We start from the raw sequence: 12,318 nt of genomic DNA on the forward strand, positions 1-12,318 counted from the left end.
AAAATACCTCTACAGAATGATCGAGAGCTACACACAGAGAAATGCTTTCAAAACACAAGCATTTAATTTTTTTAAATGTTAAGTGAGATGTAAATATGTATGGTAGCAACAAAGTGCCCAAAAGCATACTGAAAACATATTCCATACACAGTTAGCAATAGAAGTCTGTACAAAAGTAATAAAGTTACACAATATAAAAAATACTCCATAACTATAATTTAAAAGAGGGAAAAAAGACAAGGGAATTGATTTCTCAGTTCATATAATTTATTGCAGTTAGCACACAGTTTAAAAATTCACCAACACACCAATAGTACAAAACTAAACAGCATTATAAGTTATTCCCTCCTCAGGAAAATAAAACATACTATGATTGTCAAAGCTAGATGTCAGTCTAAGTTTTAGAACAAAAGAAGAATGTGAAACTAAGGAAAGGAAAAAAGCAATCACTCACGAGGACCACAAAAAAATCCAAGAGAAAGTCCATTTTCCTCAGACACTGATTGTCTTTTCTAACTTAAGAAAAGAATGTAGTTTTAAACCTAGAAACTATTCAAGTAACTAAAGATAACGCTCCAAGGCCATTTTCACAGCTTTTTTTTTGTTTTAAATGCCATTACAGCCAAATTAACACACATTTGACCAAATATTTCCAAAACAGTCCAGCAATACACAATGGAGTTTTCCATTCAGTATCTTAAGCACAAAAATAGGCTATGTTTACAGTAGTTAAGGCGATCAAATTTTAAACAAAAGCAGAGAAAAAAAAAAAGGAAAAAAAAAAAAGGAAAAAACAGCAAACGTTTTCCATGCTACTCCCATAGACCTTATTTGTAAGTGCAAGACAGGAAAACAAACACTGTGCAAAATGCTTTTGACCTGCGTGTTGGTCATTAAAACCACACGTCAGGCTGCAGTCTCTGCTGCTTGGATACGCATAGTCCTTCCCCGGCCCCCCCGGCCCCCCCTGTCACTCAGGCCTGCCCAGGCCTTTCAGCCCGGGGCTTTTTTTGCCTTTTTTTTTTTTTTTTTTTTTTTTTTTTTCAGTCCACAGCCTCTTTTCAACGGGAAAAAAAAAAAAAAAAAAAAAAAAAAAAAAAGAACGACCTATTGTGGTGGAGTGGTGCAGCAGGAATCCTACAAATGCTCATCTGGGGAAATGGACGCACCTCAGTTGGAGCTGGCGTGGGGTCTGTGCAATTAGAAGGGGTCTGGGGTTAGTAAATGCACACCGCACATGCAAATCTCGAAGCCTGGTTGTAAACATTCAAATTTTTTCTCCTTGTTAACGTAGCTAGATCGGCAACTCGTAGCTTAAGTTCTTCTCAACTTAAAGACAGTGGGAAAGTAAATTTAAATTAGATAAAATAAAAACAGTGCATTTCTCGTCTTCATAACACTGGCATTTTCAACGGTGTCAGGTTTTTTTCCTAAGGAAATTAAATAATTTTCAACTCACTCGTTAAAGTTATACAATGCAAACAAAGACAAAAATATACTGAAAATCATGCATTTCTGTAGCGTTAATATTTACTTTTCAAGACTCAACTAAGAGCATCAACACAACCTGCCAAGTTCTTTGATACCTCCCCCCGGCCCATGTAATCAATTACAGTATACAATAACAGTAATTCACATTTTTTAAACACACAGTTCATCACTGCTGAAGCTGCAATATCCTTTTTCATCCCAAGCAAACCTTCACGTAAGACAGAGTCCCAGTGATCCCAGTGTACTCTCAGGGTTTTTGTTTTATGTTTTTGTGTTGGTTTTTTTGTGTTTTTTTTTTCCAGTGGGAACTGTCAGAAATCCAGAAGTTGCCATAATAAGTTTTAAGTCAACCGCTTGTTTAAAAATAGATAATCCAGCATTTCAGAAATTTTCCATTTGGGTCTAAAAGCATTCAGGTTTCCAACAGCTAGAAAGGACTCATGCAATTATAGAAATGTAAAGGAACTGACAAAATTGGGAGAGGATTTCTACATTCAGATTTTAAGAGGGGAAAAAGATCAAGAGTTTAAAAGAACGCAGTGTTTTGGGGAGAATAAAGCCACGTCCAAATTTTTTGAATTGGAGATTCCTTAGAAGTAAAGTATCCGCTGGCTTCTACTCCGAAAAGGGGGAAAAATACGCTCCGCAATTAGTTACTTTGTCGGATTACCTCTACAGTTCATTTTTACTGGAGTGCTAAATTAGTGAAATATTCATGCTGCCTTAAAGTGCAAAAACAAGCTAATAGCCAAACTTTCAGTTCAAGGAAACAAGATTGCTTTTAGACTGTACCACAACTATATAGATTTATATATATATTATTTATATATATAAAAATTTTATTTCCAAAGTTCTTGTGAGCTATCTTCTAAGGTCCAGTCTCTGACAGTAGGTAAGCTCAGTGCTTCGCTTTTGACAGACAATGAGTTCACCAACTCACAGTGAAACTTCCGAATGTGTCTGTAAAGGTCTCCGGACTGTGTGAACCTGCGCTCACACCACTTACAAGCATGAGGCTTCTCCCGCGTGTGAACCACTGCGTGGCGGCTCAGGTTGTGGGAGTACTGGAAGCTCTTCCCACACTGGGTGCAAGTGTAGGGCTTTTCACCTGAATGAGTCCTCTCATGACGTTTCAAGGTGTACATGCAAGAAAAAGTCTTACCACACAACGAGCAGGTCGGGACATTGACATCGGTAGCAGGCTTGCTGCGGATCCCGTCCTGCTCTCGAAAGTGCGTGCTTAAATGAATTTGCAGGATGTGGGGGCTAGGAAAGACCTTGTTGCAGAGAGGACACATGAAAATTTGGCCAGCGGGGCTAAGTATGTTTGACACGTAAGGGAGCAAGCTGCTGTCCATGTTTCCTTCCACCTGGACTCTCTCATTCTCTGGAGTTATCATTTCATCATCGCTTGCCTTGTCCTCTCTATCTAGCTCCCTCAAGACCGAATCTTCCCTCATCGGAGCCAGGTGGGCCGGCTCGTACTGTACCCTGTTATTAGTGCTCACACTTTCCTTCACAGTGCTATGTTCCATATCATAGTCATTAGTGCCAACATCACTCTCATCACAGGAAGCCTCTTTCTCCACCTTCACCTGAACCAGGCTGTTTCTAAGCATGTCCTGCGAAGAGAAATAAGAACTGTTCAAATTTTCAACTCCTGAAAGGCTGGACTTGACAGACAGGTCCAGCACGCAGTCAACATCTGCTGAATCCCTCACGGAGGTGACAGACCTCTGGGACAAAGACTCTGTTGAGCTGCAGGGGCTGGCTACTGTTTTTCCAGCTGCTGCTGTGTGCGTCTCTGCCTCTCCGCCAGTCTGGGGAATGCCTGCTGAGTCTGAGGGCAATCTCATCCACATGTTCCCAGGCTCAGCCGCCAAGTCCCTTTTGCTAGGCAGGATGTTCAATTTTTCATCTTCTCCGTCGTCTTCATCGCTGGGCAAGTCTCCTGGCATGTGGCTGCTGCCGTCGGAGAGGCTCTCCACTTTGTCTGAACAACTTGAGGCGTCTTCCTCCTTTTTTGTACTGTCTGCCTCCGTGGTTGCTTTCTCTTTCAGCTTCTTTTTGCAGACTTTGACAATGTCATACATGTGGAGATAACTGGCAGCTGCTAGCACGTCTTCAATGGGCAAGTCTTTGAACTGGAGCTTTCCTTCGTACATGAATTCAAGCAGGAGAGCGAAAGCTGGGGCTGTAACAATGTCGCTGTTCAGATGAACAATGTCCCTTTTGTCCAGCTGGTCCTTGTAAAAGAGGTGGAAATACATGCTGCATGAAGCCAGTACAGCTCTGTGCGCTCGGAACTGGGCATCTCCTACCAGAACAGTGCAATCACAAAGAAAACCCTGATGTCTCTGCTCACTCAGACACTGTAGCAAATGTCTACTGTGGTCAGGAAACTCCATACTGTCTTCATAACCTATAAGCAACAAAATTTTTAAAAATTAAATGTAGGTCAGAATCAGAGAACTTATAAATCCAAGTAATTTCACTCTAAAAAGCTAGTATTTATATTGCCAGAATCCTGGTACTGACACCATGCAAAGATTATTTAACACAAATGTACGATGGCAACTTTTTCCCTGACTGACCACTACAGTTATGATTTCCTTTCTGTGGTAAAAAAGCCGGTATAGTGAGCGCATAGGTACATCTGCTATTTTTTTTTTTTAAGTGTCACTGCTGTTCATAAAATCTGTTCAAAAGTTTGGGTTTCCTTTTTTTAGAGAACTTCTTCCAGATTGAGTTCCTAGGAGGGCAGACCCCCCCGCCCAAAAAAAAAAAAAATTTTTTTTTTTTTTAAACACTAAGTTTGAGAGATCACAGAATCAGCAGAAAAAATATACCAGATCATCCACCTTCTTTTTAAAGTCAAATTGTAGTAAGAGGAGAGGTTCTCACACAAAAAAAATGTTAATATACTCAAATCTGACGATCTAACATTCATAAACTACAAAAATTATTTATGTGCGTCAATTTATATCAACAGTAAAAATGGACATTTTTACAAATTTAGTTCATGTGTTTTTCTTCTTGTAGTAAGTACAGGTTTTTAAAGGTTTTAAACCTTCTCCATACTGTACAATAGAACATGAACATTTTTTGCCAACATGCAGAATATACAAAAGAAAGCTAACAACCAAAACGCCAACGAGCACCACTTCCCCAGTGCACAAGGACAGAAATTTCCCTCCCCTCCCACACCAGGCAGAGTTTGCAGCACTAAGCTTAAAAAAAAAAAAAAAAAGTCATTCAGCCATTCAACGTGAGCGTGTGTCCACGTTTAAAAAGAGTATCCCAAGTACTGTTCTTACCCAAGTTTTTTTTTTAATTTGCCTTTCTTGATGATAAAGACAAAATAAACTTAAAAAAAGAAGTAAAAATGTCAAAAATCAAATGGAAAGTAAAATCTTTTAAAAATCTATGTTAATCTATTCTTCTGTGATTGATAGCAATGGTCTCCCAAACCATCTAAGCAGATCGTGACTCTCCAGGCTGGCAGATATTATTGAAAAACCCTCTTCCCTCGCAGACCAAGATGTACTAAAACTTACAACACAACCCCTACTATATTCTGTAAAATACCATTGCTAGAGTAAAGCATGAAGATTTACAATACAATCACTTTAAGTGCCCCACAGCCAACATCAATCCTAATCCTTAAGAGGGCTAAAAATAAAGATTGGAGGGCAGCTCACAAGGTAGCTGTGATCAAATTAGGAGGCTGAAAGGACAGAGAGGGACGAAGAAGGAAGCTTATAAACATCTGATCCAGCTGACTGTGGCCATATGGCAGCTGCTGCCCAGATAAAGAGATTAAGAATAGAGGAGTGCGATTACAGCTGTCTGGCCAATTCAGGCAGCTCAAATCTACAAGTTCTAAATTAGTCGCAAATACAAAAACTCCTTCAAATAATTATTGTTACACTAAATAAAAGATTCCAAATGCTACATGCAAGGAAGAAAAGAGGAAACCAGTCAAGCCATTCTCCCGGGTACAAAAGTTTTTAAACACATAACTGATTTCAATCTTTCAGAAGCACTACAGCTGTATGCTACTACATTTCTGAGCTGCTGGATATTTAACCATGTAACGAAAGACTTCCTTACAAACACATTTTATCCAGGAAGGTCCTTTTGTAAAAACACACACTCTTGTATATTTCACTAAAACCCCTGTAAAGTAATTTAAAAGATGCAAGACAAGAACATAAAGCAAAACTCTGTTTAGGCTTGCCACTAAATCCATTGCAGTTTTGGTCTCAGAAATTAAGGATGAACTTGCTCTCTCCTTCTTCCAAACCAAGATATTCCCACAATATGCATTAAAGTTAATGCTAACAACGTGCCCAAGAACTGATACTCTCCAATTGTAGCCCAAGCCTTTTGACTAATTCCACTTATCTATTTAATACTCAATTTCATATATTACCTCTAAACTTGGTTAGAAAAGTAATGTGATTTTTTTTTTCTAAAATTCAATAAACAACACACCAAAACAGAAATATGCTGTATCTAATCTATTGCTACTCCTACCTTTAGTACACATAAACCTGATTAAGTCCTTTCCTCTGAGTCTTGCTGGCTCCAGGTCTGTTAGATCGGTGGAAAAAAAGCAGACTAGGAGAGACAGATGCAAAGTGGAGATGATGTTAGAGAGGAATGAGATACCTTCTCCACACACAGATCTGCACACACTAACTCCCTGTCTGTGTGTTAGAATAAAAGGCTGAGGGATGGCAGGCTGTCAGCTGCTCTGACATCATGTTCAGATGGAAATGCTACCTCCAGCTGTGCTCCTTTTAATGCCATATGCTACTCCTCTACACTCCTGCCACCAGCTTTTTCTTAGGAGAACTTTTCTCTTCTGTTAGTATAAACAAAATACTTCAAAGTCTCTTTTTTTCAAACTTTCTAACAGGGAGGAAAAAAAAAAAAAAAAAGAAAATCCTAAACATATGGGGCTCTACTGTATGTGCAGCATAGCAACACTTCTGCCTCAACTTGGAGGACCGCTTTATGTGCTGACAGCGTACTCCAGCCACGGGGTTACCCCCGAAAGCCACACCAGCTCGGCTTTACTGAGCCCAGGGGTTCATTTAAAAGCAGAAATTAACCGGACCTATTTACCACCTCACAGCTCCCCGCTCCGCCGCCGGTCCTTTCAGTTCCAGCGTTTAAGGCAGCGCAAGTGACACCGCGCACCAACTCCGGCTCCTTCCGAGCCGCGGAGCAGCTCCCCCGGCCGGGGCACTACTGCGAGCGCTCGGCTCGGCTCCTACGCCGCTCCTGCCCCGCGGGGGCCGGGGCTGCCCAGCTCTGTGACCGCGGCGGCCCCGGGACGCGCGTCCCCGGCCCCGCAGGCTGCGAGCGGCCCCCCCGCCCGAGCGGGAGCCCCGAGCCCCCCCGGTGACACTCACGCGTGCACCCAGCGGGGCGGGTCACCTGCCCGCCGCCGGGCGGGGACAGCCCGCCGCCCCCCGGGACGGCACGGGACGGGCGGGGAGCCGGCGGCGGCGGCGCGCGGCAAGTTCCCGGCGGGCCCGGCCCCGCCATCCCCGCCGGGCGGCGGCAACTTTTGGCCGGGGCTGTGCGTGTCCCCCCCCGGCCCGACGCTCCCGTCCGGGGCCCCGGTCCCGCGGGCAGCGCCGCCCCCGCCCGGGGCCGGGCCGTGGCCGGGCGCGCCGGCAGCCGCCCCGCGGGGAAGGAAGCAGCTGCCCGGCGCGCAGGAAAAGCCGCCCCCGGGTCACGGCGGCAACAAAAGAAAAGTAACCGGGAGCGTCGCCGGGGCGGCCGGTCCCGCCGCCCGGGGAGCGCTGCCCCCGCCCCTCCGCCCACCCCCGGCCGGACCCGCCGCCAACTCCGCCCGCCCCGCGGGGCCGCAGCGGCCCCGGCCCCGGCGCGGCGGGTGTGTGGGGATGGGGGCAGCGGGACTCACACTGCGCGGCGGCCCGAAGTCCCCGCGCTCCCGCCGCCGCCCGCCGGCTCCTCTTCGCTCACTTGCCGCTCCGGGATCGCGCCTCGCCCCCCGCCCGCCCCCCGCGCCCGCTGGCCGCCGCCCCCCCCGGGCTCCCCCCTGCCGGCGGCTGAGGAGCGAGCGGGGCAGCCGGCGGAGCGAAGCGGGCCCCGCGCTCAGCGGCTCCCCATGGCACCGGCGGGGCGCGGGGGCGGGCGGGGGCCGGGGGCGGGCGGGGGTGCGGGGCGCTCGCGCGGCGGCGGCGGCGGCACAGCCGGGCCCGGCTGCGGCAGACAGATGTTCGCCCCCTCCCTCCCCGCTCCCCACTTCGGACTCCGCTCCCTGACTGACAGCGCGGCCCGCCCGCGCCGCCGCCGCCGCCAACCGCCGCGGCGCCCCGCCGCTGACTGACGGGCCGCGGCGGCCGCCGATTGGACCAGGGCGGCCCGGGAAGGCCGGCGGCGCCGCCAATCGGGGCGCGCGGACGGGCAGAGGGGGCGTGACCCGGCGGGGAGCCGAGGCGGAAGGGGGCGGGGCCGAGCAGGGCCCGGGGCGGGGCGAGCGGCGCGGGGCGGGGCCGGCGGCGCGGCGGCGCGGTGCATGGCGGGACGGCGGCAGGTGCGGCGCGGCCCGCGCGGGAGCGGCGGGAGCGCGGCCGGGATGTGCTCGGCCTTCCCGGGGTGTGCTCGGCCTTCCCGGGGTGCTCCCGCTTCCCGGGGTGCTCCGCAGCCCTATCCCGGCGCTGCTGGGCGCCGCGGGGCCGGCAGGCGTGGAGAGCGTGCTATATAGTGCTGAGACCATACAGTCCTCAGGGGCAAGAGCATTATTAGTGCGTTGTGGATGGTTAGATGTGCGCTATGTATGTATACATGTACAGTGCGTATTCCAAGAGGCGTCATCTGCCCCTACTAAGAACACAGAGTTGGCTTATCTAATGAAACTTTTCGCCAAAATTCGCCAAAGGATCTGTCTCTGAGAGAAACTCAAGTTGCTGATGCTCGGTAACTTTGCAGAAGTTGAATGCAGGAACATCTGGATTAGCAGAAATCACAAGGATGCTGCTGCAAGATGTGCAAAAATAGAGTAGCTTTGCCCTGCCACATTTATGATTGGATAATTAGAAATAAGCACCAGTGAGTAATTAGGTGATTCATATCATACCATTGTGTAAAACTCCTAAAGCAAAATCTCAGGGGTGTGCCCAGTTTGGCTGGGGCGCTTTAGATGCAAGAATAAATATTTATGTTTGTAATTCTGTGGTTTGTGTCCTAGCCTCTCTCCTCAATTGGCACCAGCCAGCTGTGAATTCATAACAAAGAGTGCAAGTGCTGTGGCTTTTTTTTCCCAAAGAAGTGCTCTGCGCTGGGCTTCCACCTCAAGCGCTGAATTGCTGTAGGTAACTTTTGTGCTTCCCGCCGCGGCAGCAGTGCCAGCAGGTTGGCATGGTGTGGGCTGTGTGTGCCCAGGTGTGGGCTGTGTGTGTGCCCAGGTGGGCTGTGTGTGTGCCCAGGTGTGCACTGTGGGTGTGCCCAGGTTTGGGCTGTGTGTGTGCCCAGGTGTGCACTATGTGTGCCCAGGTGTGCACTGTGGGTGTGCCCAGGTGTGCACTGTGTGTGTGCCCAGGTGGGCTGTGTGTGTGCCCAGGTGTGCACTATGTGTGCCCAGGTGTGGGCTGTGTGTGTGCCCAGGTGTGCACTATGTGTGCCCAGGTGTGCACAGTGGGTGTGCGCAGGTGTGTGCCCAGGTGTGGGCTGTGTGTGTGCCCAGGTGTGCACTCTGTATGTGTGTGCCCAGGTGTGCATTCTGTGTGTGTGTGCCCATGTGTGCTGTGTGTGTGCCCAGGTGTGCACTGTGTGTGTGCCCAGGTGTGCACTGTGTGTGTGCCCAGATGTGCACTGTGTTTGTGCCCAGGTGTGCTGTGTGTTTGTGCCCAGGTGTGCTGTGTGTTTGTGCCCATCTCTGTGCTGTGTGTGCCCAGGTGTGCGCTGTGTGAGTGCCCAGGTGTGGGCTGTGTGTGTGCCCAGGTGTGCGCTGTGTGTGTGCGCAGATGTGGGCTGTGTGTGTGCCCAGATGTGCACTGTGTTTGTGCCCAGATGTGCACTATGTTTGTGCCCAGGTGTGCTGTGTGTTTGTGCCCAGCTGTGTGCTGTGTGTGCCCAGCTCTGTGCTGTGTGTGTGCCCAGGTGTGCTGTGTGTTTGTGCCCAGCTTTGTTCTGTGTGTGCCCAGGTGTGCACTCTGGGCAATGCTATGAAGGCTGGTGAGTGCTGGGGGTGTGTGAGCTCTCCAGACCTCAGCATGGTTCACAGGCAGATTGAGGTCAGCGGCTTTGGAGAGTGCCATGGCTTAATGGCGGGTTAGGACAGGGCAGTGGAGGCCAGGTTTGAGGGGCTAAGGCCTTCCTTTAGCAAAGGACTAATCCAAAGAGATTTGGGTATTTCTCCATCTCCCCTTCGGTTTCAGGTAAAGAGCTAATATAGGGAAGTATTTCAAAGAAAACAAGGATCACCAGCTTGGAGTTTAACGAGAAAGAACTCAGTTATGTATTAATAATCAAAATTGATTGAGTAGATATAAGAGCTGAAAACCATGTACTTTGTCTCTTCAGTAATGTGATACTGTTATAAAGAAACAGACTGAATTCTAGCTGTGCCTAATTGCTTTGACAGCACTGCTATGTATATAACACAGCAGCTAGCATCTAGGTGTCCATATGCTTCAAACATTACATACATATATGAATATATAAAATATGTATATGTACAAAAGAAAACACTTTTCACTCCATCCATCAGTGAACTAATTGCTCACACTAGGTGTGGAATTTTTTAGTTATAAAATTTCAGTCCCTCTTAGATACTGATGCAATTCCATCATTAAGAGTTTGGTGTTTTTTCCATTGGCACCCTTTTCCATATTTCATTATAGCTGGAACTTGATGGGATTTTGTCCTTGTCTTCAGGATACAGCAGCTAAGATGCTGACTCTTCATGTTTCCTGATTGTTTCCTTAGTGCTAATAATCACTTCATCTGAGAAAAATTAGTACTATATTCCCTGCTGCCTGTCATTTCTTGAACATCTTCCCTATTGCTACTAAACTGCTTTTTCTTTCGATTGCAAAAATAAATGTTGAAAGTACTTTAACAGGAAATACTTGGGGAAATAGTTCTAAAGTTTAGTTTTGGTTTTTTAATGTTACATATACAAATAACTTATGCAGTTATATATATTTGAACTGTCAGTGACTGTGCCTGAAATGATTACATTAGCTGTGTTGTCCTAGATCTCTCTCTACACTTCATGCTGCCTCTTGCTTCCTCAAGTAAGCCATCTCACCAGCTGCTCCGGGTTGGTTAGTAGGACCTCAGTTTGTGAATATTTACTTATACAAGTACAGCTTTACTGAGGGAGGCAATTTAGGCATTTTTGTAATACAAAACTCTTTAAAAAATGAGTCTGCTTAATGTGAGAAAAATCAAAGAATTTGTTTTCTAAAGAGAACATTTAGCAAATGGATTTTCTCAGATTCTTACAGACTTTTTCAGGACCTGAAATTTAAAAATAAACATTAAATAAAATTTAATTTATTTTAATTAGTGTTTCTACATTCTGTTAATTTATTATTTCCTCCTCATATACAAGAACTTGCTTCCTTATGTTTTAAAATGCTCTGAGAAAAAAATTATCCCTCATCTAGTATTTACAATGCTGAGTCCTAATTAAATCGGGTTGTGTGTTCTTTTCCATTCTATCATTTGGCTATATGACCTCCAGCAAATCACTTTGTCTGTTTTGTATATACTGGTTCACCCTGGGGCTACAGGTTATTTACTACAGTTGTATTTAAGTTGTATTATTATCTGCAATTACCATTTATACAGCTGTTATAATAAAACTCTTCTTTTACTATTTCTAAATAGGAGATGGAGAGAAACGGAGAAAAAGTGAGTGTAGGTAAGACTTCAAGATTAAAAATCTTTTTTGGCAGTGAGTAAGACTTTATTGATTTAAACCTGGAACTGTTGACATTCTTCTGAGATTTTTTTTAATGTGAAAGGAGCTCTAATTTTTTTAAAAGTACTTAGAGAGGCTTAAAGACTTAGCATTATGATAAATATAGAAACAAGATGATAGAGAGTGAATTAAGGAAAGAACCTTCAGAGGGAAAACTCACAAATACCCAATAGTCCAGTTGATCCTCTATTAGAAAAAATAATATAAGACAGGCATTCCATTGGAAGGGATGGTGAAGCCTTGTTGTAAAGGGACATAAACATCTGGCAGTACACCTGGTCTCTACACATATTTATAAATCACCCCGGGCATCCCAAGATACTGTAAAGAACACACACAAGGAAATTGAACTAAGAACATTCATAAGCCAAGGAAAATAAAAATGATCTCAATATAGCATGGAAAGAAATTAGTCTCATTTACTTCACAAACACAGTTTGGAAAGACATGATGCAATTTTGCACTCCTTGCACCTTTTCACTTGCTGACTTTCATTTATATCCTCCAGGCAACAAGGAGGCCTGAAGGCCTTTGGCTCATAACCAATGCTGACGTGGCAGTGTGGAGCTCCAGGAGCGCCTGCAGCTCGGCTAGAGCTCCTGGCTTTGCTCTGATCTGAGAACATCGAGCTTTCCTGGCGTCTCTTCTGACACCGTTTGCGCGCTGAGTCTCCCCGTATTGTTTGCTGCTGCTCAAGGTTCATTAATACGTACCGAGCTGCTTTGCAGATGCCAGCTTCGCCTGCTAGCCCTAGAAGTGTTTGTTGTGTTGGTTTCTGGAGCTTGGATGGAGCTGTGTGCTCTTGGAAACTCTTCTTGAGGACAGTCCAGCAGGAGAGCCCGAGCTGACAAGGG

At 46.4% G+C, this 12,318-nt stretch overlaps 1 protein-coding gene across 4 annotated transcripts; it reads right to left on the minus strand.

Moving 5' to 3' along the window:
• Window positions 1-245: 245 nt before the first annotated feature.
• Window positions 246-7,754, minus strand: ZBTB18 (zinc finger and BTB domain containing 18). Of its 4 annotated transcripts, XM_056488260.1 has the most exons (3): window positions 7,433-7,754; window positions 6,031-6,114; window positions 246-3,913 (listed from the first exon to the last, which is right to left on the minus strand). In XM_056488260.1, exons 2-3 carry the CDS (start codon window positions 6,041-6,043, stop codon window positions 2,331-2,333), a joined length of 1,596 nt encoding a protein of 531 aa, XP_056344235.1. In that variant the 5' UTR covers window positions 6,044-6,114; window positions 7,433-7,754; the 3' UTR covers window positions 246-2,330. The 4 variants fall into 4 exon arrangements, with proteins under 4 accessions (XP_056344235.1, XP_056344236.1, XP_056344237.1 ...); XM_056488261.1 differs by lacking the exon at window positions 6,031-6,114; XM_056488262.1 differs by lacking the exons at window positions 6,031-6,114; window positions 7,433-7,754 and adding an exon at window positions 6,617-6,706.
• Between the last annotated feature and the right edge of the window lie 4,564 nt (window positions 7,755-12,318).

This window comes from Oenanthe melanoleuca, chromosome 3, assembly GCF_029582105.1.
Source record: "Oenanthe melanoleuca isolate GR-GAL-2019-014 chromosome 3, OMel1.0, whole genome shotgun sequence".
In the NCBI taxonomy this organism is placed as follows: domain Eukaryota; kingdom Metazoa; phylum Chordata; class Aves; order Passeriformes; family Muscicapidae; genus Oenanthe; species Oenanthe melanoleuca.